Raw genomic sequence first — 27,293 nt, 5'->3', positions numbered from 1 at the left:
TATTTCTTGCCCGACAATAGTATCCTAGATGAATGTTCCATGTCCAGCAATTAGAACAAAATAGTGATGGGGTAAAATGCATCTGCATGAATAAAAGCTGTCTTAATGAATGCATAATAAGGCGAAGAAGCATTAAGTTTACACTTTGGAAGGGTATCCGGTCAATGATAGAACTTTTTTAAGTTGTAAACATTCCATGGCTGGTTAAGCGGTTTCTCCTCTAAATCCTCTAAGTAATATGCCCTGTCCCTGCGATAGCAGTTACCCGGTAGGGCCCCTCCCAGGACGGAGCTAGCTTTCCTGTGTTAGTGTCTCGCGTATTCCCAACAACCTTATGAAGCACCAGGTCTCCTGCCGCAAATTCTCTCTTCTTCATAGTTCTATTGTACCTCCGAGCGAGCTGTTGCTGATACTCGGCCAGCCGAATGGTAGCCGCCTCTCGGTGTTCTTCTAGCAAGTTTAGTTGCTTTGCCATTAGCTTCTCATTCCTGTCTGGAGAGAAGGCGGTGACCCCGAGCACTGCAAAAGTTTACTTCAGCGGGAATGACAGCCTCTGCCCCGTAAGTTAGGGAGAATGGTGTTTCTCCCGTGGATCTCCTTGGAGTTGTTCGGTATGCCCATAGGACGCTTGGAAACTCTTCGGCCCACTTGCCTTTGGCGCCCTCTAACCTTTTCTTCAATCCATTCACGGTGGCTTTATTAGTTGCTTCTGCTTGGCCGTTACTCTATGGATATGCAGGTGTGGAGTATCGGTTTCGGATGCCGAGGTTGTTGCAAAATTCTCGGAAAGCCTTGCTATCGAACTGTAAGCCATTGTCCGACATAAGAGACTCTGGCACTCCAAATCTCGTTATGATGCACTCCATACGAATTCTTGACATCGACATCTCGAATGTTCGTCAGCGCCTCCGCTTCTGCCCACTTTGTGAAGTAGTCTACGGCCACCAGCACAAACCTCCTATTACCCGATGCTCGGGGAAAAGGACCGATTATGTCTAGCCCCCAGCGGGCGAATGGCCATAGGCTGCTCACTGGGTTCAAGTTCCTGGCAGGCTGGTAGATCATCGATGCATGCCTTTGACATTGCTTACATTTCCAAGCGTGCTCGGTTGCATCTTCCCTCATTCGCGGCCACCAAAACCCTTGAGTCATTGCTCAGTGAGCCAACAAGCGCCCTCCCATGTGGCTACCGCACACACCTTCGTGCAGCTTAGCCAATAGTTCTTTCGCCTGATCGGGACGAAGACATTCCAGATATGGTCCTTCAAATGATCTTCGATACAGTTTCCTGTCGGTAGACAGCCAGTACCGAGCGACGATCTGCCATACCCTGGCTGCCTCTTTTTCATCTTCCGGGGCTCGGTCTTCTGTGATGAAATCAATGATAGGGTCCATCAAGCAACTCTCGGCTGTGGCGATATGAGCGATCGGTGTCCTGACGGTAATACTCGGTTTCGGCACCGACTCCACCCTAATCAACTGAGGTACCTCATCGGCTAGTGATGATGCTAGTGTCGCTAGGGAATCGGTGTGTCGGTTTTATCCCTGAGCTACCCGTTCAATCCTGACATTTGAGAAATTACACATGGTCTGCTTTACCAACCGTAAATATTCAATCATCCGGGGGTCTTTAGCCTTGAAGTTCCCTTGTACCTGGCTAACCACCAAGAGAGAATCTGAGTAGACTTCCACCTCTTAGCTCCCAAGTCCGTGACAACCCTTAGTCCGGCAAGCAGAGCCTCATATTCGGCCTCATTATTAAAAGCCCTGAAACCCAACCCGAACAAGTGCTCTAGCTTTAGCCCTTCTGGGGTGATGACCACGATTCCAGCCCCTACTCCCGCCATGTTGGATGCGCCGTCCACGAACACCTTCCAAGGCCGGATCTCAGCGAGGCAAACTACATCCGCACTTTTCGGCAAGAATTCGACAACAAAGTCTGCAAGCTCTTGTCCTTTCACCGAGTTCCTTGGCTTGTATTTGATGTCGAAAGAGCCCAACTGAATTCCCCACTTAACTATCCTCCCCGTGAAGTCAGATCTTCTTAACAACGACTGGAGTGGGTATTCGGTTAGAACATGTACGGTATGAGCTTGAAAATAATGAGGCAGTTTTCTAGTAGAATGCATAAGTGCCAACACCAGCTTCTCCAATGGTAGATACCTGGTCTCGGCATCGATTAATGTCTTACTGATGTAATAAACCGGAAGCTGCATACCACCATCCCTTAATAGCACGACGCTGGCTCCATGTTCGGATACCGAGAGGTACATATACAAGTCCTCTCTTGGCTCTGGGGCTGTCAATGTTAGTGCCCGCCCAAGGTAGTCCTTAAGATCTTGGAAAGCTCTATCACAACTTTCGTCCCATTGAAACCGCTTCCACTTCTTCAAAAGCTGATAAAATGGTCAGCACCGATCAACGAATTTGGAAATAAATCAGTTGAGAACAACTAGCATACCGGTTAGCTTCTAGACCTCTTTCGGATTGCTCGGTGGTTTAAGTCGCATCACTGCCTCAATCTGATCGGGGTTAACTTTGATCCCAAGTTTGGTAATCAAGTAACCCAAGAACTTGCCGAACCCTACGCCAAAAACGCACTTGTCGACGTTGAGGCGTAGCTGGTGTCGTTGGAGTATTTCGAACACTTCCTTGAGGTTGTCGATGTGATGCCCTTCTTGCTTGCTTTGTATCACCATGTCATCAATATATACCTCAACAGTTCGACCAATCATATCCCTAAACACCCTCGTCATCATTCTTTGATAAGTGGCTCTCGCGTTCTTCAATCCGAACGGCATCACGGTATAGTGATAGTTAGCATCAGGAGTTATGAATGTCGTTTTCTCCTAATCCTCGGCAGCCAAGGCAATCTGGTGATAACCTTGGAAGGCGTCAAGGAAGCTCATTCTCGGGTGCCGGTAGGTAGCATCTACCAACTGGTCAATTTTTGGCATTGGGAAAGGGTCCTTTGGACAAGCTCAGTTCAGGTCGGTAAAATCAACACAAACGCTCCACTTACCGTTCTTCTTCTTTACTACTACCGTGTTTGCGAGCCACTCCAGAAAGTACGTTTCCTTTATGGCCCCCACCTCTTTTAGCTTTTCGACCTCCTATCTGACTGCTTCCACATGCTCCTTAGCGGACCTTCTCGGTTTTTGCTTTTTAGGAGGGCATAGAGGGTCCACATTCAGTTTGTGAACTATGAATTCGGGGTCCACCCCGGGCACTTCATACGGACTCCAAGCAAATACATCCACGTTCTGTACAAGAAATAACAGCAACTCTGCCTTCTCCCTACCATCCAAACTTGCCTCAATCAGGAAACTCCTTTCTTCTCCCGGTACGATTCTCACTCTTACCAAATCCTCGGCAACATTGGTCCTCTCTACTTGGGGCTGTTGTAATTGCTATAAGGGACTTTTCTTAGTTGATTCCTTTAGCTCGATTTATTTGTTGGCCGCGGCTACCAAACACCGCCTGGCCACTCGCTGATCCCCTCTTATCACTATAATCCCTTCTTCAGTTTGGAACTTAACTTTTACGTGCAAGGTGGATGGTATAGCCCCCATGTCATGGATCCACAGCCTTCCGAGTATCGTGGTGTATGGCGAGAAAGAGGCGACCACAATGAACGTCACCACCACCTTCTTCCCTCCCATATTGATCGGGAGAGAAATTTGCCTTTCCGGAGTCACCATATGCCTATCAAACCCCATCAATGGCATGTCATACCTGGACAGATCTTCTTTTTTCAGGCCGAGCCCCTTGTAGAGATCTAGGTACATCACGTCTGCGTCACTTCCCTGATCCACCATTATTCTCTTGACTATGAAACCCCTTATGCGAGCCGTGACTATTAAAGCGTCATGGTGCGGTTGAGTGGTGCCCTCCAGGTCGTCGTCGTCGAACGCTATGGGTTGTCTAGTGTACCTCTGCCTTTTACCTGAGGACTGTTCACTCGTGCTGTCCTCCGCCAACATCACGGCCAGCACCCCCTTCGTCGCGAGTGCTCTAATGCCCCTCGGCATTGCATGGATGACCTCTATTACTTCTAAAAGGGGTGGGAGAGGGTTGCGACACAGCCGGTCTTCTTGCCCTGCTTCCTGATTACCCGTTTCCACCAGAAATTCTTTCAAATGTCCCGCCTTCACCAATTGTTCCAAGTGGTCTTTCAATACTCTGCACTGCTCGGTAGTGTGCCCTTTGTCTCTGTGGTAAGTGCAATACAAACTCTAGTTTCTTCTTGACAGGTTGCCGGCCATCTTGTTCGGCCGTTTGAAATACGGCTCATTTTTTATCCTGTCAATGATTCTATGCACGGGCTCCTTGAACGCTGCATTGACTCCCCCAATTAGCGGGCTGGGTTCTTGAATTCTCAAATCCTTCTTGAGTTTGGGGTTGAAGCTAGTATTCCGAGGATGAATGGTGATAAGGGTCATCCCCTTGGTCTACAGCCGGTTGTCTTCTAAGCGCTTATACTCCTCGTTACGCTTCATCAACTGCCTCATATCTTCGGGAGGCCTCAGGGTCAATGATTCCCTCAACCCAGAATCTTCGGGTAACCCCATCTGAAAGGTGCTTGCCGCGATCTTTTCGTTGCCCCTGCCAATCTGGTTGTACAACTCCCAGTATTGATTGGCGTAGTTGTGAAGGGTTTCTCCAGCCCCCATTTTCATTGATAGTAATGCGTCCACAAGCTGCGGGAACCGGCTGTAAGTCATGAACTGAGCCCCGAACTCCTGAATCAGTTCTGAGAAACTACGGACCGAACCTTTCTTCAATCCGTTGAACCATCTTAAAGTAGTGGGGCCGAGGCTTGAGGGGAAAACCTTACACATCAAAGCGTTGTTATGGGCATGTAAAAACATCATTTGAATATAGTGACTTACATGTTCCATTGGGTCCATCTTTCCAGTGTAGGAGTTGAACGAAGGCCTCGTGAATTTGCTCGGCATGGGCGCGCCCTCAATGTTTCTTGAGAATGGGGACCGGGCAGCTTGGTGTAACGCTCTGCTCATAGCATCCATGGCCACATTTCGTGGCCGCCCCCCTTCCGGGGAAGTTGACTTACGGTCTGTGTATTCTCGTGAATGCTCGCGGCGTCAACGAGACCCGGATTGACGGGATCTTGCCGCATGGTGATTCCCCACATTGGTCGACCTTTCCCTCTATTCTTCATGGTCCCTTCTCCTGCATCTACCCCACGTTTGCAATTCCATATCCCTCACCGCCCTACGTAGGCACTTGAGTTATTGGTCCCTCTGTTCAAGCTCCCTGTCCCTTTTGCCGAGGCGACTGTGGCCCGAGGCGTCAGACATTGTCCGGAGGGTTTGGTATGATCCTTCTCCGGGCCCAGATTCCTCTGCTCCCTTATGCCTTCTATCTTCTTGCCTCTTTTGCCTCCTCTCACGCCATGTAGATCCCCGCGACGACTCTCCAGAGTCGCTCTCTACGTGACTCCTATATCTACTTCCAGACATTCTCCTGCACGCGCATACACAGTACCACAGCTACGTAGGATTTCCTACAGACGGCGCCAATTGTGCGCACCCGGTACAGCTAGTGGGCCTTAGAGGTACTTGGGCTCACAATCTATTTATGTGGTGGGCTTTTGGATTTCCTACTATGGGTGATGCTGTGCTCGACTAGCCCAGCTCTATAGCTTACCCTTACTCTAGAACCTTCCTTCCTTCCTTTTTCTAGGTGATGACCCTTTTAGTTCTACGACTCTTCTCCCAGAATTGCCAACCCCCTTTCCCCAATTTCCTTCGCCTATTTATAGAACAAGGTAGTGGGATTGGCATGATAGCTTTCCTGGTCAGTGGAAGGAGCGGTCCAATGTCGTTACCCTTGAGTGGGTGCTTTAAATGCGAATGAGATAAGATGAAAATGATATTGGAACTAGTTCCACCGTTGGGTCTATTGCTCGGCCGAGATGTTCCCTAGGTAGTGGAAGGGAGGTCCAATATTGTTGCTCCTAAGTGGGCGTTTGGTGGTGGGTAGAGGGTGGTAGTGGCATTGGAACTAGCTCCACCGTTGGGTCTGTTGCTCGGCTAAGATGTTCCCGAGGTGGAATTGTGCTCTCTAAGCTATGGTTGTTCGGGTAGCCTAATCATTGGGGATGATGAAAACTCCCGTTGCCGACCATGTCATAGACGTCTTCAACTTTAGCTCTTGGGGTTTCGAGGAGCACCTAAGCTTATCCAAAATGAGATCGTGCATTTTGGTCGACACTAGATTCTACACTGTGGCGTTAGCATAAAGGGCTTTCATAACCATCTGGGCTTTGAAGAGGGGGACGCCTGCACAACATTGAGGTGAGGAATGTGTACCAATCTATAATTGAGGTGGTTATAATTGTCATAACTGTGAGTAATTATTAGGTTTTTTTTTTTTTTTAGAGAGTTTCAATATATGGCGTCCGCTCTTGATGATAGCTCTTTATCATCAGAACAAGATACCAATCAATTTTTGGTATAGGCTAGGATTGAACCCTAGATCTCTTATTTAACTATAAGAGACTTTATCATTTGAGCTAGCCTAGAACCCACTCCTAAGTTACTCTCTAAGTTAGGTGCTCTTGGAATGACACTCCTTTATTTCATATTCAACCCTTTAATTAAATTTATGATAAGATCCACTATAGATGTAAGAGAATGAAATATCATGTTATTGTATTCCAAGAATACTCAGGGTCTGTTTGGATACTGCTTATTTTGCTGAAAACTGAAAATATTGTAGCAACATAAATTTTAAATGTGTGAATAGTACTGTGAGACCTAGTTTTAAAGTTTTTTTTTTTGGAATAAAGTACTTGTGAGTCTCGTGAACAGTGCACGAGACTCACTGAAGTGAACAATGCATAATCCCATGTGAGACGCTTTTCTAAAAAAAAAAAAAAAAAACGTCAAAACGCAGACGCTAGCTTTTATCAGTTATATCCAAACGGGTACTTAATAATTTTTCTTGTAACGGTTAATGAACCCGACCCAGTAGTACCTCCCAAGGTATAAGAGGGAGCCCAACCCATTACCTAGTAATTGGATCAACAATTATCCTTTGACATTAATTATGAAATCACTTGGACTTTTTTTTTTGGCGTAAATACACTTTTAGTTCCTACATTTTGACATTTTTCTATTTTAATCCCTACATTTTATTTTTATCACTTTTAGTCCCTAAACCAATTAAAGCGTGTTATTTTCGTCCTTTTCGTTAGTCAGCCGACGGAAATCGCTGAAGTGGCAGTCGGATGCAATAAAATATTATTAAAAGTGCCATGTCAGCATCTTTTAAAAAAAATTGTCAATTTTAATTAAATAAAAAACAGAAATAAAATAAAAAATCACTAAAATCAAATGCCAATGAACACAAGACCACAAACCCAGAAAATCAAAGAACAGAAACCCAGAAAATCAAACAACACAAACCTAGAAAATCAAAGAACACAAACCCACCCAAAAAATCAAACAACACAAACCCAGAAAATCAAACAACACAACCTCAACCCCAGCCACCCCGACTCAAGCCACCCCAACCCAACCTCAACCCTAGCCACCCCGACTCAAGCCACCCCAGTCGGTCTCAACCCACCCACCCCAGCCGACTCTCAACCCACCCACCTTAACCCAACCTCAAACCCACCCATGCTAAGCTCAACCCCAGCTACCCCAGTTGGTCTCAACCCACCCACCCCAGACCAACCTCAACCCACCCCACCTCGATCTCAACCCATCCCACCCCGATCTCAACCCACCACAGCCACCACGAGCCACTACACCACCAGTTACCACAAGTGAGAAACACGAATGAGAGAGAGAGAGAGAGAGAGAGAGAGAGAAGAGAATGAGAAAATTTGAGAGAGTGAGACATGGATGAGAGAGAGAGAAGAAAAACTAATTTAAAAAAATGAGATGAAGAAAAAACACCAGAGAGTCAAGATATTTTTTATCTTAATTTTAGTGATTTTTGATTTTATTTATGTTTTTTATTTAATTAAAATTGACAAATTATTTTTTTTTTAAAAAGATGCTAACGTGGCACTTTTAATAATATTTTATTGCTTCCGGCTGCCACCTTAGTAATTTTCGTTAGTTGACTGACAAATAAGACTAAAATAACACGCTTTAATTGATTTAAGGACTAAAAATGATAAAAATAAAATGTAAGAATTAAAATGAAAAAACATCAAAATGTAGAAACTAAAAGTGTATTTACGCTTTCTTTTTTTTTTTTTTGTACCCAGCTTTATTATCCTAATCCTTTTCTTCCCTCCTCAATTTGGTCCTATCACAAAAACTTAAGAACCAATAACAGTAAACCCGTTTGAAAAAAAAAAACCATTAACCCGACCTTCCCGCCCCGAAGTTAGTTGACAGATTAGAATACAGATTAGAATTAGACTTTCTCACTCACTCACTCTCTCTCTCTCTCTCTGTTTTCTCAGAACAATCTTCACAAGCCCCGCCGCTCCTCAAACCAAATCCATCTCTCTCTCTCTCAAAGCTCAGTAAGCGCAGGATAAGAACCTGTACCCCCTATGCGCATCTTATAATCCTTTACACCATTTTACCACACTACCATGAGCTCCTCCACTTCCACCGTCTCTCTCTACTCTCACCCGCAGGTAATCAAATCCCATTCCCCGCACTCACTGCGGTCGCGGTTTCTAAGCGGCTCCGTCGTGCTGCGCTTTGCTCCGGCGACCGTTTCTGTCGCTCTGGTTGGGAGAGGAAGGAAATGCGGCGTGAGGTTCAGACGCTTGGTTGTTAGGGTTGCGGCTTCTTCCATGGCCGACGGAAGAGGTTCGAGGCGCGCCGCGAGTGGCCGGAGAGTAGTTTATAGAGAGTCTCAGGCTGAGTCGGCGCCTTCTCCGTTCAAGCAGGTCGCGTCGGTTGTTGCTCCCGCCGGTGTTTTTCTCGCCGTCACTTTTGGTATGAATTCGATTGGATTGGATTGGATTTTACTGGTTTTTCACTTTCGAGGATAATGTTTATGGTTGAATTCAATGTGAATGCGTGAATTTTATGAGCAATGTGAAGTAAAATTACAATTATGTTTAGAGAATTTGTAGAAAGTAACTTGTTTGATTTGTTTGAGTGTTAGGTTGCTTTATCAAAAAAGAAATAAAGATTTTTGATTTCTAATTAGTTTGAAATAAGGTAGTTTAGCATTATTGGAATATGTAGGCTTTCAATATTTTATGTGACAACATTGGAAGAAATCATTAAAAAGTGATAACAATATTACTTATACCAGTTGCAAATCCGTGTAATGATGGGAAAGTTTGAAAAAAAAAAAAGAAAAAAATTTGTATGTGGTACATATATAATTAATTAGTATTAAGAGATAAAAAATTTAGAGAATTTGTGGAAAAGGAGATAGCTAATTTAGTTATAATTTGTTTAGGGATGATCAAACTTAATTTAACCATTGTTTGTTTATTGTTTAGTACTTTATTCAAAGAGACGGTTAGTGCTAATTAAAAAATATATATTAGAAGGATAATGTGGAAAAATGTGAACTTTAAAAAAACTTATGCGGAAAAATTACAAGAAGTCAATAAAAATTCAAGGTCTTTTATTTTAAATATATATTAGCTAGCATTTGTTTATCTTCTTTTGGTTAATTTGATAAGTTTTTGTTTGCTAAAATTGCGAAAAGCCATTGGTGAAAAATGAAGTATCAGCATTAACCATTCCCACAGGTGTGGCGAATAGAATAGAGAGATTATATAGGAATTTTTTTGTGGGGTGGTCTTGGAGAGGAATTCAAGCACCACTTGGTGGAATGGGATAAGGTATGCACTCCTTTGGCTTATGGGGGTTGGGGATTCGAAAACTTACCACTTTCAGTCAATCTTTGTTAGGGAAGTGGATATGGAGGTTTGGCTGGAGGAAAACAAATTTTGGAGATAAGTTGTTACTGCAAAATATGGGGAGGAATGGGGTGGATGGTTTTCAAAACTTGTTCAAGGCACTCATGGTTGTGGGTTTTTGAGGAGCATTAGAAAGAAGGGGGATAATTTTTTTTATGGTGCATTCAGTTTGTTGTGGGTTCTGGTAGTCAAATTCGATTTTGGCATGATAATTGGTGTGGAGATCAGCCTTTAAAATTGTTGTTTCTTGTACTATTTGAAATTGTCATGGATAACAATGCTTTTGTGGAATCATTATTGGAGAGACAAGTGGAGGGACGGAGTAGGAATTGTTGTGTGGAATTCATAAGAAATTTTAACAATTGGGAGATTGATGAGTTGGCTTCTTTTTTTACATTTGTTAGACTCTCATACTCCCCTTGGGGAGGGGAATGATAGGATGATATGGAAGTTAAAAAGTAATGGGGAGTTCACTGTGCGATCTTTCTATGAGAGATTGCGAGGCTTAGCCCCTATGCCTTTTCCTTGGAAGGCCATATGGATGACTAAGGCACCCCAGAGAGTTTCTTTCTTTGTGTGGACAGCGGCTAGGGAAAAAAACTCTCACCTGTGAGAATCTCATCAAGATAGGCTTTTCAATGGTGAGTAGGTGTTGTATGTGCCGTTGTACCTGGGAGACTGTGGATCACCTCTTGATTCACTGTAGCATGGCCTTCGAGTTATTGGTTTTTATTTTTAGGATGTTTGGGGTTCAGTGGGTTTTCCAAAGAAGGTTCTTGATTTACTATGTGGGTGGCAATGTTGTGGACCAAATTTGAATATATGGAATCTTATCCCTTTATATTTGATGTATACTATATGGAGGGAATGAAATTGGCGTATTTTTGAGGATGTGGAGTGCACGTCTTCTCAAATACAAGCATCCTTCGTTAGTTCTCTATATGAGTGGTCTTTTGTATCGGGTTTTACTGATAGTAACTCTATTCACTCCTTCATAGAGTCAACTCATATGTAGATATTATCCCATAGTAATTCTTTAAGCTACTTCATGTTTATTTTCACGACGTGGTCTCTTTTCAATAATATTATTCTTACCTATAAAAAAAAAGATGTATCAGAATTAACGAAATGAGAAAAATAGCATAGAAAATTCAGAGAATATTTTATTTAATATAAAGTTTTAGGGAGCTTACATAACAGGAAACTCGTTGAATTCAGTGTCTTGCGAGGTACATGCTTTGTTGCTCATTGTATATTGAGGGGATTCCTATGTCAGAATTACTATCAGTTTAGCTAAATTGTTGCAATTTTGTTGATGCCAGCACAAATTACCAGTTATGCTTCGCAATGGGAATACTAATTTTTGCCTTCAGCTGACAGTTTTGTGGAAATTGGTGGAGAAACTCCTTATTCCAAAGCCAGAGAGAACTGCATCCGTGGAAAACAAATCTCCCCCGCAAGGAATGAACTGGTCCTTTGCTGTAGGGACAAATCTTTTACCGGGTCTCAAAGCTAAGATTGATAGAGAGTCCAAACAGAAGCTCAATGAATTTGCTAAAGAACTGAGGACATTCAGAAGTGTAGACATGTCAGGTACGCTTGCTGAATAGGTGCAGATCACAGAGAATTAAATCATGATATGCGATGCTCTAGTGCTTACACAAACAGCTACCTTACCCAAATATAGATATTGAGAACAAGTTAAAATAATTTTTTTACAATTCTCTTATTGATGGCCTAAAATGAATTTAATTTCAAGACCAGTATTTTCTTAATGCGCTTGCTGTTAATGGTCCCCAGCCTAATTGTTTCCACACTCCTCCCCCCCCCCCCCCCCCCCTTTCTTTTCACTCTCTTCTTGGTTAGCAATATAGAGTCAACTTAATTTATGCAGTTGTTACAAAAAGGTTTTCCTTACAAGAAGATTTTGGCAGGTCGTAACTTTGGAGATGAAGGACTATTTTTTCTTTCTGAGAGTTTAGGATACAATCAGGTTCAGTTTTCCATAAGTTTCCAGTATCTGATTATATTATATTTATTTATTTTCATAACCTTTGTTTTTTTCATGGCATTGATGTATCTCATATGGTTACTTTTACTGTACTCTCTGACACTATATTGAGAAATACGGATGCAATGACAGTTCTTCTATGAACTTATCAAAAATATATCTGTGTTTCAGACTGTTGAAGAAGTAAGTTTTGCTGCAAATGGAATAACTGCAGAGGGAATTAAAGCCTTTGATGGTGTTCTTCAATCAAACATTGTATTAAAGACTCTTGATCTTTCTGGAAACCCTATTGGAGATGAAGGGATTAAGGTCAGCACAAGTTCACTATTAATGTCTGTCTAAGTTGTCATATATAAAAAAAACCTAATATTAATTCTCTTGCTAGATTGAGTACTGGAAAGGAAGTTGTTCTAACAGTAGTTTTAGATCAATGTATGTGATTCTATGCATATTATGTTGCTTTACTTGAGATCTGGTGTCAGTGTCTACAGCCTATTCTACTAACTACTTGAGTTATGTAGTAGAATCGATAGTGATCCTTCATCTTTATTTCACATATAAATGGAGCTACATCAAGATTCCTTTCTATCCCTTTACCATTTTTTTGTCTTGTTTTAAAGTTTCTTGTAAACACAGAGCATCTTTTTTTTTATAAGTATAAACACAGAGCATCTTTCTGCTTTACCATCAAGATTTTGAATTGATTATAATATTTTAGAATACCATTCTTCTTCTTTTCCAACACCTGTCAAATATTATCTCTATCAATTTAAACCCTTACTTAGATCTCACCATTCACTTAAAATAGCACATACATTTTTATATACTTAAAATACAAGAACCATGGATGAAGGAAGCCCTGTATATATCAAAAAAATTAAACATCGGTAGCATATGAGCTTGCTTTACCCAAGCAAAGGTAATTGGAAGATTACATGTCCTACCTCCTAATTAAAAATTTCAGAATTTAAAAAATAATAAGAGTATATGGATCACTGACCTTCGTTCTCAACTCTGTAAGTAATGAAGGAAGCTTTGAGCACTTACACCACATATTAGATAAAGCAATGTAGTAATGCAACATCCTCCTTACCTTGTAATATCTTTATCATAATCCTTGCAAGACTCAAATCTGAGATAACGTTGTGAATAAGTACTATAGATTTCTTAAGCATACTGACAATGCACTATACCTTAACAAGCATGTCCCCCCATCTATGAACAAGGTGAAGAGTGAAGTCTTGGGTTTGAGATCATTGGGCGTGTGAGTAACTTATAATCAAAAGGAGATTTCTTTAGGATATTGTTGAGTTCTAATGGGTAGATGTTGTTGTTTAGATGGGACATATTCATAAGCTCTCGCCCAATATGCTTCAACTATATTGTGTTCCGCAACTTATAAGTGTTATAATTCGGTTATGAGGGACATGCTGGGCATATATGGTGAACTCTTTGATCCACCTTTTCTATTTTTGTCACATGGTTCTCCTTATGGTCATGTCAAAGTTTTTTATGGGTTCATTTTGCTGTTTTTCCATTATGTTTATACCTTCAAAGTTTAGATTTTGTGTGATGTATCCTTGTTCACAGTGCCTGTGTGATATGCTGGCGGACAATGCTAGTATTCTAAAGCTTCAGCTGAACAGTACTGACTTAGGTGATGAGGTTAGCTTATATCTAGCATAAAAAACTGTACCCTGATCAGTGTATAATCATGTTGCTTTGAAGTACATACAAAAGAAAGCTTCTTCTGCAATAATATGACTTAAGAGTTGCTCACTTTTCTGTGCAGGGTGCAAAAGCTATTGCAGAGTTGTTGAAGAAAAATTCAAGCTTGCGTGTTCTGGAACTTAACAACAATATGATTGATTATTCTGTATGCAGTTATCTTGGCATGTTCTAAAATTGTACTCTTGAATAAAATTTAACTGAAGTTGAAAATTGATTCTGTTTGTGATTTTTGTTTGAAAATGGAGGTAGGGGTTCACTGGTCTTGCTGGAGCACTTCTTGAGAACAACACTATACGAAATCTGCATCTCAAGTGAGTGAATTTTGCATTAGCTGTCTTCTTTACTCCCCTTCCCCCATCTTCTCTTCTTGTTCTCTCTTAATGGGATGTAATTCTTGTTTTCGCATGCTAATAATACTCGTGACTTGGCTGGTTATACCCTAGAAAGCACGGACACTTCATTTAGGTTGTTGTACCGGTGTCGTACCGGCCGTTTTCATGCTATAATTTTTAAGAAATTGCTCATGTCACCGTGTCTGTGCTTCTTATGTTATACCATTTTTCTTTTGAATGGTTTTAAATTTAAACTTTTTGAACGTTCTACGTTAGAGAGTAGTCTTTTTTCTTGTACACACTCTTTGAATGGAGTGTGATTTTTTCTCATTTTTCTTGTTCTTTCCTTCTTGTTTTACTTGATCGTTGTAATTTTGGTTCCTGATTTGTGCCCCCATAGTACATCCTGAATGTACTCGGGTTGGCTTTTTTATTAGTAATATTTTTCGTTACTCATCAAATTTTTTTATAAAAAACTTTTTGAGTAGTGCACTTGCCTTTTGCTTCTTTGGAAATTCTATTGACATTTTATTATTCTTTAGTGGCAACTATGGTGGCGCTCTAGGGGCTAATGCTTTAGCAAAAGGACTTGAGGGGAACAAATCTCTAAGGGTACCAGTTTCATTTACGTCAACTTCTTATCTTTCTGTTGTACTTTGGGGGAAATCTACCAGTATTGTGTAGATGATCATTAAGATTGCTTATGACCTCCAAAGGGATTTTGCGTGTTACATTATCGGGAAATACAATTTGTAGCATAGGTTTCCTAAGCAATCACACTTAGGAAGGAGAAGGCAATCACAGCCTCAAAACTTAAAATAATCTGCTGAAATTTTATTTAAATTAAATATTTTTATGCATGTTATTAACCACAATAAGGCCTTTATATTGTTATTGTCACCTAGAACTCTTAAATAACTTTTCCCTAGAGAGGCCAGGAATCCTAATGCCAAAGAAAAGTAATTAAGAACTTATAAACCAAATAGAAAAAAAGGATTCAAAACATAAAATAAGACTTACGGGCCCTAGTATAGTTCATTCTAAAAATTCTGGGAAATTACCAGATTCCCCTTGACATAATAAAACTCAGGAAAACTTATTTAAATTTTGAGCAGCATCTTTCTAGTCTATATGAAGTGTAAAATAGGACTCAATTCACAATTTAGACTAGCTAAGAAAGGTCTCAAGAGAGCTTTCCATCATGTGAAACATCCCAGATTAATGCTTGAGCACTTGAACCAGCTTTCCCTTTCCTCTTATAAGTCATCAAAGAGGGGGCTTCCAGTTGCGTTCTACATTATTTTTCCATTCCTCTCCCATGTAGCTGAGCTCTTTCTTGAAAACAAATGATGATGTTCCTATCAAAAAAGAAAAAGAAAAAGGATGATGTTCATTTCAGCAACATATTTTACTCGGCAGTTTCGGAAGTGTGACAGAACATTATTTTAATATAAAAGTAAGACAAAAATAGTTGGTTCTTAAATTCATTGCTGATTACATATGTTCAGGAACTTCATTTGCATGGAAATTCTATTGGAGATGAAGGAGTACGTGCTTTGATGTCAGGTTTATCCATGCATAAAGGTGTGCTATCTACTACATCCAGTGACATTTTTTATTATTAGATTTTTATGCGTTTTTTCCTGCACGTCTATGTACAGCACTTAATCATGATTTTCATATTCTCTCTTTAGGGAAGACTACACTTCTCGATATTAGCAACAACTCAATTAGCGCAAGAGGTGCATTTTATGTTGCTGAATATGTAAAGAAGAGCAAGAGCTTATTATGGTTAAACCTTTACATGAATGACATAGGTGATGAGGTACTGATATTTTTCAGTTTTTAACTATTTGAATTCAGCAACTCTATGAACTCATATACTGTTGTTAAACTCATTTTGGTAGACATATTCAAAGCTAGCCAAAAATTGGTTCCACCATTAAACTGTAATTTTTTACTTTGCTACAACTGTCACTTATAGAGTGTGCTTTAATAATTTACAATATAATAGAAAGATTAGGGGGCTAAGAATCTATTACTTGCTATCTACTTTGCTAGCCTTTTTTCCCTTGCCCTTTACTCCAAAAGCATTTCCTGTCTTCCTACCAGCCATATTATGGTTGTTTCAGAGGGGATGGTAAAAGCCAGGGGTCTTTGAGCCTGCTTCATACGATTAGCCAGCCTTGCGGTGGCAAAAGGATTAGAGCCTGCCCAACCCACAAGGGGAAGGAGAGGGGCAACTCATCGTGAGGGGTTCAGTGGACAGACCAATCAATGAGTACGTGTGGCACCAGCTTTTGCTTTCTGCCTATCTTCTGATAATCTGAAGAAAGGGAAAGAGATTATGGAAAGCAATAATGAGATTAGGAGTTGTCAATACATATTAAAATACATATTGACTTGTCGTTGAACTGTAGCTCAAATGTCACCTCCTTCCCTTGTAAGTGCATAGAGGGTGAGGTTGTCGATTCAAGACCCACCAGGTTCATAACTTACCAATCAAAAAATTAATAAAATACATTTTGACTCAGTATCCAATAAGAGTAAGAAGCGGGGAAGAATATTCATTATTTTAATTTTCATACCTTTTTCCCTCATTGGTGATCAAACAAAAAGTGCACAAAGTTTTAATGGAATCTCATACTGTAATGGACAAAAACTCAATGGCTGAGTTTCTTTTAGAATTAGATTTTTTTTATAATCATTAGAGTTTCTTTTCTTTTAGAATAAAGTCAATGTTTAAAACTTTCGAATTTAATACTATGTAATAATGTAGCCCAAATACTGAGATTTGAACTCTGAAAATTTATCAGGGAGCTGAAAAAATTGCAGAGGCTTTGAAGCAAAACCGATCAATAACAACCATAGACCTGGTGAGAAGAGAGTACTTCTTTCTTGCCTTCTCTTTTGAGATATTCATTTCAATTATTTTGAAAGAAGTCTTGAACATAACTTTCTGAGAACAATTCTGACTCCTGAGTGTTTAATCTTTTAGGGGGGAAATAACATCCATGCCAAGGGAGTCACTGACATAGCTCAAGTTTTGAAAGATAATTCTGTCATTACAACTGTAAGTTCTCCACCTTATTTATCACTTTAACTTTTTAATTTTTAATTTTGGATCATTCTTCAATGAGTACTGTTGGAATAACTTATCATAGATTAGTCATTTTGGATGTAATGAGACAATTCTTCTTCTTCTTCTTCTTCTCTCTCTCTCTCTCTCACAGTTGGAACTTAGTTATAATCCCATTGGACCAGATGGAGCAAAGGCTTTATCTGAAGTTCTTAAGTTTAATGGAAACGTAAACACCCTCAAGCTCGGTTGGTGCCAGGTAATCATAGAGTTGGATTGTGTTTCAAAGAACCATTAAACAATGTATTTACATGAAAGTTTCTTGCAGATAGGAGCAAAGGGTGCAGAGTTCATTGCAGATACTTTGAAATATAATACTACCATATCTGTTCTGGACTTGCGGGCAAATGGACTTAAAGATGAAGTTAGTTTCTGTAGATAGTAATGTCTCTTAATGCAATATGACCTTTTGGCTACCGATTCTTACGTTAATTTTTCCTTTTCACTCTACGCAGGGTGCAGCTTGCCTAGCTCGCAGCTTGAAAGTGGTTAATGAAGCTTTAACTTCACTTGATTTAGGGTTCAATGAAATACGGGTATGTAATTTTTGTTTTATTAACTTTCTTGTCAATTTCAGTAGTATGTAGCAGCATTTCACATGGATTTGAATTCAGGATGATGGGGCTTTTGCTATTGCCCAAGCACTAAAAGCTAATGAAGATGTGGCAGTCACATCTCTGAACCTTGCCAATAACTTCCTGACAAAATTTGGACAGGTAAAACTTTTTCTTTTTATTCTTGTTCCACCATTCATGTTGTTATTATTGTTACCTTTGTACATCTTCTGCATATTTATCTTAGTAAGTTATTTAATTGTACAGAGTGCTCTGACGGATGCAAGAGACCATGTATATGAAATGAGTGAGAAGGAGGTCAATGTTTTTTTCTAGATAGAATAACAAAACTTTGCAGGTAATATGTTAGAAGTAGAACAAGACAATTCTTTGGTTATTCTTGTTCCGGCTAGTGTTGGTTAGAACTCCAAGCTTCTAGTTCAAATTCTTGAGTTCTGACTAACATCCATCCACTTGCGAGAAAAATTTGGAAATTTTGACATTGATTAATTATAGTAATTTTCATTAGTTATAATTTTTTAAATTGTGCTTTAGGTTCTCAGTTTTGGTTCAAAATTCAACTTTAGTTTATAAGCTTACATGAGTCTGTCAATTTGCTGATGATATAATTGGATGCTCGTAATGATTTAGTGTCTTCTGGTTAAGTTATGGTGTGTGTGCATTTTTCTTCTCCCTTGACCACCTTGTTTGGTGAACATTAAGCTTGTAGTTCTGGCCTCCATCGATGGGGTTGATAAAATTTCTATTTCAGCTGAATGGAATGTTGCTTTGCTGTTTGGTCTTGTTTTTTTTAATTTTATTTTTGCAAGTATAAAGCTTTGTTAGGGACGCTATTTTGTTTGTTGTGTTGTACTGATCATAGGATGTCTGATACCTTTTGGTTTGATATCTTCAAAATTTTGCACTGACGGTTGTAAGGTAAGCCTATTGAATGCCCTGCCGTCTTTGGCACTTCATGTTTTTGGCTATTACCGTTACATTGGCAGAATTATGACTTTAGTAATGTAATAGTCAATCAAGATATACTTAAATTGGGAAACTAAATTGGGGTAATATTTAGCAAAAATATTTTGGGTGCGGCTTCTGTCCAGTGTCTTGTGACACTAGACCCGTTGCGATCATGACACGTATCTAAAAAATGCCCTACCGTCTTTGGCACTTCATGTTTTTGGCTGTTACAGTTACATTGATAGAATTTTGACTTTAGTAATGTAATAGTCAATCAAGATATACTTAAATTGGGAAACTAAATCGGGGTAATATTTAGCAACAATATTTTGGGTGTAGCTTCTGTTTAGTGTCCTGTGACACTGGACCCATTACAATTATGACACTTGTCCGAAAACGGACACGTGTCAGGATTGCAGCGGATCCAGTGCACTGGAGGCACTGGAGAGCAGCCATGCCCCAATATTTTAATGGAGAGGAGTAATTACTAATTACCGGGGAATTGGTGCTGACGGTGGAGGTTGTACTGGGTATGCCAATGGTGTCTTATGTTACTTGCCATGGAAATTTGATTTTCTTGCTCCAGTTTTTGTAGTTTGTAAAATTGATGATGATTGTTTTGTGGATTGTGGAATTTTGACTCTCCAAGGCGAATTTATTAGGATTTAATGTTGTCTGACCAGCTGAACCTGAATTAAACAGGCTAATGTGATCCTAATTTTGATTAGCATCAACGACAATAAGGGGTTGTACCCTAGATCCCCAGTTTTGAGTGGAAAAATTTGAGTACTAATACCAATAATGTTATTCGTCTTGGTTCTAAAGCTGATTAGGTCTCTAATTATATCATTGTCACCAGTAGATGATTAAAGCCTACAGGAAGAGCAGGAAAAACCAAAGATAAAATGACATAAAATTGCATATTCAGTGGGCACACCAAGGATAACCATGCAAGCATTTTTAGTGGCCAAAAGTATGTGCTTCTTTCATTCAAAGAATGGTATCACTAAGGGAAAAGATGGAAGTAAAACTTGCGCTTGGTTTTCTTTTTATCTTTTCCCAGGAAAGTAGAGAACTTGACACGCATTAAAATCAGAGCCTGTTAAAGCCAGGCATCGGAACAATTAGTATCATTTTGTTTGATGCAAAGAATGCACAAGTGGCAGCTCCATGCAAAGCCCTGCTGTTTCTGAGAGCAAGCAAGTAAAACAAACCTAATTTGTGTGTTGGGAAGAGGAACTCATGGGTGTCTTTGGAAACAGCAGTCATGTGTAGTGAATGAAAGGTGGACTTTTTGGCACTGCCTTCTGGACCCTCTCTCTGTTCCTATTTAGGAACAGCTATGGATCAGTAATTCCTGTGCCACCATAAATATTTGATGTTTGATGCTTCACTACCAGTTTATCTTGGCATTGTGAAAAGATAAAAATTTTAACACAGTTTGACACTGCTCCGAGTTCTGGGCTGCGGGTCGTATCCAAGCTCGGTTTTGGGCTCTTCACCCGGCTCTTATCTCAATCTCGACCTTAAACTTGATTTCTAAGCATGAGTTTTATTTTGATATATTAAAATTCATCAATGGACGTACTGCGAAAACATTATTTGAAAATTGATGCATGTAAATTTGAAGTGATTAAGCCTTTGAAATTTGATGCTTATAAAAAGTCAGTTCAAACTTCACTCATATATTGAAATTTACCAATTTATTCCTTTTAATTTTGGTAAAATTTTAATTTACGTGATTTTTTTTATAAAAAAATTTCTTAGAAAATAAAGAAATTCATCAGATATAGGGTCAGCTCAAATATAATTAACCTGCACTTCAGACATTTGAAAGTTTAAGGACATAATTTTTATGCCACAGCTTTAAAGTTGTTAATCATGAGTGGTGTCAAAAAAAGTTGTAAATATATGTGAAAGTATTGTCAACTATTCATCATTGAGCACTTAGGACTTATCACTTAGCTTGTGAATTGGTGGGAAAGCAATGAATGATTGCACTCCCATGCAATAAAAGAGGCAAGAAATTGCCGTTTGATCACCTTATTGAGATTTGAATTGAATAATTAATACAACATATAAAAAAAAAATTAATTTAATAAATTTAGGTTCGATTAACCTAGAACTTATTCACTATTTAGCTAGTTGCGCCACTCGCAAATAAATATTTCAACAAATATGCGGTTTTTCATTTTCTGTAATCATGGTACACATGTAATGATGCCACATATCATTTTCGTGTATTATAAACTCGGTTTAAACACTATTATTATTTTCAGGTGTATTTTAATAAGTATTACTGTTTACTAAAAAAAAAAAAAAAACTGCACTAAGATAGCATAATGAATTTCATTTAGCTTCATTTTAATACTTCCAAACCGACTTGGACATGAATAAGGTAAGGTTGGGTGTAACTATGCAAGTGTTCATAAACGTTGTCATTGTCGTTCATGCATGAAAAGAGTGCGAAAGATGACTGAAATATTTTATTGTTGGATGTTAGCGGAAATTTTTTGGGTTTGATGGCAGCTCATAGGAGAGACAAGAGGCCTCTTTTTATTGTTAAGCGAATGAATGTTTACATATTTGGAAAAAAAAAAAAAGCACACCTACTAATCCCTTTGAGATTGTGATTAAAAGAGGAAACACAGACACCCTTGGTTCTTTGCTCTTTGGATGAATCCCTTGGTTTTATTCCTCCACCATATGAAATGTTACACACCTCTCTATACACGAAATATTCGAAAGATTTAAGTGGTAGGATTAACATCATATTAATGTATATATTTCTAACTATTTCATAAAAAAAATCAAATAAAAAAAAATTTACAACTTATTACTTCAATAATTGTGAACTTGGTTTATTAATATAATAGATGAAAGTGAAACTAAATTTATAACAACTTATTAACTTTTAATAATTCAATAATTACAATAGAAGAAGGAAATTTGAAACATTTCTGTTTAAATAGAAATTAAGCTATTAAGGGTTAATTGAGTTGCAAAACTCTTAGAATTTATAACATGACTATCACTAAAGAAAAACAAAAACAAAAACAAATTAGATTTATTTTTACTTATTAACTTTTGATAATTTAATAATTATAATAGAAGAAGAAAATTTAAAACATTTTTATTTAAGTAGAAAATGTTAATTAAATTGCAAAGCTCTTGCATTCATATAAGCAAACATGGCAAACAATAGTAAGAAAAGCAAAAACAAAAGCAAACAAACAATGTGAAAGTTAATGCCAATTGCCTTGGGGTGCAAAATTCGTGAGAGCCAAGAAACATTAACTCTACTGACCCCTACAGTTGGATGCAAGTTAGCATTGCAGGTTTGCTCTATCTTAACTAATATTCCAAAATTAATTGCATCATGGTCCTCTAGCACTACAAGCCATATAGTCTAGGCATTAGGCAGGCATGCAGTATGCATATAGCTAAACTGTTGGCCATTATTAGTTCTAACATCAAAACTGTACACTCTTTTGTGTTTTAGGATTTCTGTTCCAAGATGTACATGCCCATTTATAATGGGTTATGTTAATAGATAGGTTATGTTATGGGTTGGTAATTGTTAATAAATTATGTTAATAAATTTTTAATATAATTTTTATTAAAAATATAAAAAGTTGTTAATAACATTAATTGTTTTATTATTTTTTTATAAAAATACTTTTTAGACTAATGCTTTTGAAGCATTTGTTAATATTTTTCATTGAAAAAATTTCACAGAATAATAGTCCAGCAAATCTTGAAGAAAGTCAATAAGTGTGCTGCTACATTGGCCAAACTTAAAACCACTCAATTTTTTGACTATATTAATTTTGATAACCTATTATTTATAGGAGAGAATCTACTGACTTTTGACATAACTAAGTTTTATGGTAAGTGACTTAGATAATATATTTTTCAGCCGTTGTTTAAATAAAAAATCCTTTCAAGTTAACACCAACTAAAAAAAAGTGTTGAATTAATTTTGCCTTTTCCTTGGTGATTATAGGAATGATTGACTGCACTAGAATTGTCGAGAAAAAATAGAACCATCACTCTCACATGCCCATAAACTTGAAAAAAATTATTGGCAATGTTACTCCTCTTTGGATTATGGAAAGAATTTGTGGATGCCAGATGATGCATGATGGGCAATCTGTCGCAACTCGCTTGAGACAAAAATCCTTTAGAAATAAATGCATGGGAAGTATAAGAGAAACAATCATTAGAAAATGCACCTTGAGACAAAAATCCACGTCAATTTATAACCTTTGGACACAACTTCTGCAAATTATTCAAAATAAAAGATTTTGTCTCACAATTTTGAAGCTCTCGATTGGGATTGGTGAGAAGTAAAAGTTGGGGTTTTATGTAAAAATAATTGTTTACCATTAAAAATTGATCACTTCATTAAATTGTGGCAAATAGTATGATCGTAAAAGAACTGTTTATATTAATATTAGTTGCTAACAATATGAATAAAATGATTATAGAAAAAAAATATATACATATATTTATATATATATATATACACCAACAAATAATGAGATAAATTTGAGAACTTTGCAAGAAAGATGTAACTTAATTAAATTAGAAATTAGAAAAGATCGAACACAATATAATTAAAATTTGTTTAGTGTACCATTCAAAAAAAAAAATTGTTTAATGTAAAGTTGCTTTATTCTAATCAAATTTTGAATTCTAATTGGTTTTAATTGGCAAGTAATAAAAACTATATATATATATATATATATATATATATATATATATAATCGAAACCTCTGAAATTCTCACAATTTTCCACATCAGCACAATATTTAAATAAAATTATAATTTTATTTAATTAATATTTTTTTTAGTTCAAACAAAACTAGGAGTGAAACTCTATATCTTTAATAAGTCCAACTCAAACTCATTATTATCATATTTTTTTAAAATAAAATTATTTTTGTTTAATCAAAACTTAATAAGGAGTGAATCTTTATCTCTCTAATAAGTCCAACTTAAACTCAAACTCAAATGTTGATAATTTATAAATAAAAAAATTATGATAGGACTAAAAAAAAAGACTAATGTTGAGAAAAAAGAGACTCACGTTGATAACCGTAGGTTTGGTTTTTAGGTTGAAATTTCTACTAATTATTTTTTTATATTGTATATGGCAAATAAAACATATCTATTTTTTTTGAAGAAAAATCAAACATGTAATCTATGTCTTCCGGCCTAGGGAACGATACATTTTTATTTAGTATGTTATATAAAAATTTGTTAAATTTGGTTTGGTTTTGAAATAGAATTTGAGGATTCTATAAATTTTGAAGTTTTAAGTTTTGAGATTTTTGGTATTTGCATCTCAATATGTTTATCTTAATTTTTCACCTTAAATACTTTTTATTTAGGTTTATGTGATTTTTTTGTTTTTTTATTAGAAGTTATATTTTTGGTTGGTTAATTTTTTGTTTGGATTAATTTTAATTAATTTTTTTTTCATAATGTCTATTTACTCTTGTTAGGATGTTTTTTTCAGTCACTGAGAAGGGAGTTCACAAAGAACCGACTATATAAAGCAAGTCACTGTTCCAAACTTCTAAGCCCAGCAGTAGTCTCAGCTCCTCTGTTCTCTTGATTGCATGCTATAGCTCTAGCTAGTGCTTCTCTCCTACCAAATGGCGTTACGCTTGCTTCTTGTTTTGGTAGCTTTGCTCTTCTGCGTAGCCCAGGTAGAGGGTGATTCTGTGATGATCTTTTTAGAAACACCTAACAAAAACTGATAAGTGTATATATATATATGTTTCATTTTTTCTGATAATTTTACTTCATCTTCTTGCAGGTTTCATCTGATGCCATGATTGAAAAGCAGCAAACCCAGGTATATATATTCATCAATACCACCACAAATATCACCACCACCTTCTCTTTTATTAGTGTTTTTTATTTTTATTATTTTTTTTATATATAATTATTTGCTTTTTTTTTTTTTTTTTTCAGGTGGTGAAAGGAGCTAATAGAAGGCTTTTGCCTTTCGTGGGTATGATCTTTTTCTTGGGGATGGGGCTTGGGCTTGGGCATGAGCTGCACTATAGGTCTAGTTTTGGGTGTTTTATATATCAATCAGCTTAGTAAAACAAATTTTTTTGCAAATGTTGGGATGGTACATTTGTGATTGGGCACCATAATAATGTTGTTAATATTGTGCAAAGTGATATTAGTGATATTACACTAATGATCATGACAATCTGCTACTTTATAAGTTGTGAAAGTTAGTGTTTTTAGGCTTATAGATATCGAGTTTCAATCTTAGTCAAGGCCCAAATATGTTGTTCAAGTTGATTTTATCTAAATATTATTTGAAGTACAAGCAAAAAAAGAAAAAAAAAAAAGAAAAAAAAAAAAGGCCTTTGGCTAGTTCTACACTTTCACTTAGAGGTCAAGCAAAATAATCCTAACCCTATTTGTAGTTCAAATCTTATTATTAAAAACGTAATCTTCTGTGTAGACCTTTAAAGTTGAACTATGTTAATTCTATTTCTTATCTCTCTTTTAAAAGTCTTTTCTTTGTTTATTTTCTTATTCATATTTTCTCAAATATTATATTTATGATAATTGATATAGGAGTTACATACCTCTCATCTTATCGAATACTACTTAGCATTGCTTTATAGAATAAAAGTCCTCTATAATCTATATATCTATATGTATTCATGTTGGTGTATAAATAAATAATGCAGACTGTGGAGGGTTGTGCAAGGAGAGGTGCAGGTTACACTCGAGGCCAAACGTGTGCAACAGAGCTTGTGGCACTTGCTGTGCAAGGTGCAAGTGTGTTCCACCGGGGACCTCAGGGAACAGAGAAATGTGTGGGAGGTGCTATTCCGATATGACCACTCATCGCAACAAGCCCAAGTGCCCTTAGGCCCCCATTACAACTAAACAAAGCCCTCTCATTCTGTGAAATGCATATATATTAAGCCAGGCTTTCTTTTTGTATGTTCCACTTGGTAAAAATATATTTTAGACAAGTAGCTTTTGAGCCCTTTGTCAATGTAATGAATCTCAATGCCTCTCTCTCTCATTATATTTAGCTAACCTAGTGTAGCACATTTAAGCCAGGCTCTCTCTCTCTCTATCTTTAGATTTGGCAAGAAGATTTGACGTTAATTAAACTCACATTTTATTATTATTATACAAGAAGATTTGAATATATGGTGTCCATTCTATGATGACTATTCTTTATTATTAGGCCAAAATGTTAATTGATTTGGAAATTTCATTTTTCATGAAGGAAATAAGAAATAGCATTTGTACATCTAGTCTCAGGTTTTACAAGGCCATTAGGATAAAGTCATCATTCTAATCAGTAGTAATAACAACTAACAACAATAATAACTAGATTTTAATCCTAAATCTTGGAGTCTAAGGGCTTGTTTGGTAAGAGTATTTAAATATAGTTTCTTGTTTTGAAGGCCATAAAAAGACGAGTTTCACACTTGAATTTATTGTTTGGCTAATATTTTTTAAATACAGTTTTAAAAAAACTGTAATCTATGTTCTTAGTTCACATGATTTTGAAAACAACTATGGATGTTTTTAGGATACATGTTTTTAATGACATAGTTGTAAATAAATTGAAAATAGTAGACCTTACATATTTTTTCAAACTCTTTTATCTCTTAAATTAAGAAACTTATCTTTATCACAAAAAGAATTCTCACACTTCAAATTTGAAACTTATCATTAAAAAAAAAAAAAACATGGCAAGTTCTATTCCCTTATTATTATCCACACAAAAAAGGTAATCTACAGATTCTACATGTTATTTTTTGTATTTGTTAAAAAAAATCTCAAAAATAGAAGTGGTGTCCCAAACAATTATTTTTTGTTTTTAGTATTTTGAAAATTGTTCTTAAAAGTGGAAGCTAATTAAACACGTATAATATAAAAATTATTACTATCTAAAAACTAGTTTCAAGTTCAATTTATTTGAAAATTATTTTTATACTGTTTTAAAAATAAAAACAAGAATCCTCCTTTTGAATCAGACCCTAATACACTCAAACAAAGTAACAATAGTTAACCATGAATATATATTTTTCACTATTCTATTATGTTCAAAATTATACTCGGTTACTGTAGCAATTGTGTATAATTACACAATTTTACACCCACTGATGTTGGTGTTTTTTTGCTCAAAATGTGTAAAATGAGCAACTTTTTCTATTTTGCATGACTTTGCATCAATTGATGAAGTTGCTCTTAGTTCCTTAACATATTTCTCCTCAGCAATCAAAAAAAAAATTAAAACAGATATCAAGGTTGTTCCATGGTGTATAACTAAACTGCAAAACCAAATTTATTGGGCCACATTTAGTCAGGATTAGAAAATAGGCCTGGCCTAACTTCGGCAGCCTCATCTTTCTCAACAATTCCCAATGACTTCAGTAAAGAATGGGCCATGGGGGTCCAATATCAAACGCTTTAAGGGGATCTAAAACTCTATTTTTGGGAAAACCGAAAACAGGTCACAGTTTTTTTTTTTTTTTTGATAAACAATATTATCTAACACGTATATACAGGTCACAGTTTTGGTTGCTGTTCTTTAGTCGCTTTCCCTTTTGTTTTGTAGTTATTCAGTATATGATATATTAATATTAAATAAATTTGGAAGATGAAGGACCAACAG

The 27,293-nt window shown here is 37.1% G+C and overlaps 2 protein-coding genes across 3 annotated transcripts; one reads left to right on the top strand and one right to left on the bottom strand.

The window, feature by feature from the left end:
• Positions 1 to 3,449: 3,449 nt before the first annotated feature.
• On the bottom strand, positions 3,450 to 5,030 carry LOC142629107 (uncharacterized). Its single transcript, XM_075803094.1, has 2 exons — positions 4,456 to 5,030; positions 3,450 to 4,212 (listed from the first exon to the last, which is right to left on the bottom strand). The coding sequence occupies exons 1-2, from the start codon at positions 5,028 to 5,030 to the stop codon at positions 3,450 to 3,452; spliced, it is 1,338 nt and encodes a 445-aa protein (XP_075659209.1).
• Positions 5,031 to 8,379: 3,349 nt separating this feature from the next.
• LOC142626873 (uncharacterized) lies at positions 8,380 to 18,316 on the top strand. 2 transcript variants are annotated; one of them, XM_075800578.1, is made up of 17 exons: positions 8,380 to 8,936; positions 11,261 to 11,473; positions 11,815 to 11,873; positions 12,063 to 12,200; positions 13,482 to 13,556; positions 13,684 to 13,767; positions 13,872 to 13,933; positions 14,497 to 14,566; positions 15,463 to 15,538; positions 15,649 to 15,779; positions 16,771 to 16,830; positions 16,953 to 17,027; positions 17,188 to 17,292; positions 17,362 to 17,457; positions 17,549 to 17,629; positions 17,708 to 17,809; positions 17,915 to 18,316. In XM_075800578.1, the coding sequence occupies exons 1-17, from the start codon at positions 8,585 to 8,587 to the stop codon at positions 17,981 to 17,983; spliced, it is 1,848 nt and encodes a 615-aa protein (XP_075656693.1). In that variant the 5' UTR covers positions 8,380 to 8,584; the 3' UTR covers positions 17,984 to 18,316. The 2 variants fall into 2 exon arrangements, with proteins under 2 accessions (XP_075656693.1, XP_075656695.1); XM_075800580.1 differs by having other exon boundaries at positions 8,801 to 8,936; positions 11,203 to 11,473.
• Positions 18,317 to 27,293: the final 8,977 nt, after the last annotated feature.

Source organism: Castanea sativa, chromosome 3, assembly GCF_040712315.1.
Source record: "Castanea sativa cultivar Marrone di Chiusa Pesio chromosome 3, ASM4071231v1".
Taxonomy (NCBI): domain Eukaryota; kingdom Viridiplantae; phylum Streptophyta; class Magnoliopsida; order Fagales; family Fagaceae; genus Castanea; species Castanea sativa.
The sequence above is the reverse complement of the archived record's forward strand: the minus strand, read 5'-3'. Positions and strand labels throughout refer to the sequence as shown.

Coding starts and splice junctions, on each gene's coding strand:
- LOC142629107 (XM_075803094.1), bottom strand. CDS start 5,030: ATGGATGCTATGAGCAGAGCGTTACACCAAGCTGCCCGGTCCCCATTC. Junction 4,213..4,455: donor CGCTTAGAAGACAACCGGCT/GTAGACCAAGGG, acceptor CACTTACCACAG/AGACAAAGGGCACACTACCG.
- LOC142626873 (XM_075800578.1), top strand. CDS start 8,585: ATGAGCTCCTCCACTTCCACCGTCTCTCTCTACTCTCACCCGCAGGTA. Junction 15,780..16,770: donor TGAATGACATAGGTGATGAG/GTACTGATATTT, acceptor AAAATTTATCAG/GGAGCTGAAAAAATTGCAGA. Junction 17,028..17,187: donor ATAATTCTGTCATTACAACT/GTAAGTTCTCCA, acceptor TCTCTCTCACAG/TTGGAACTTAGTTATAATCC.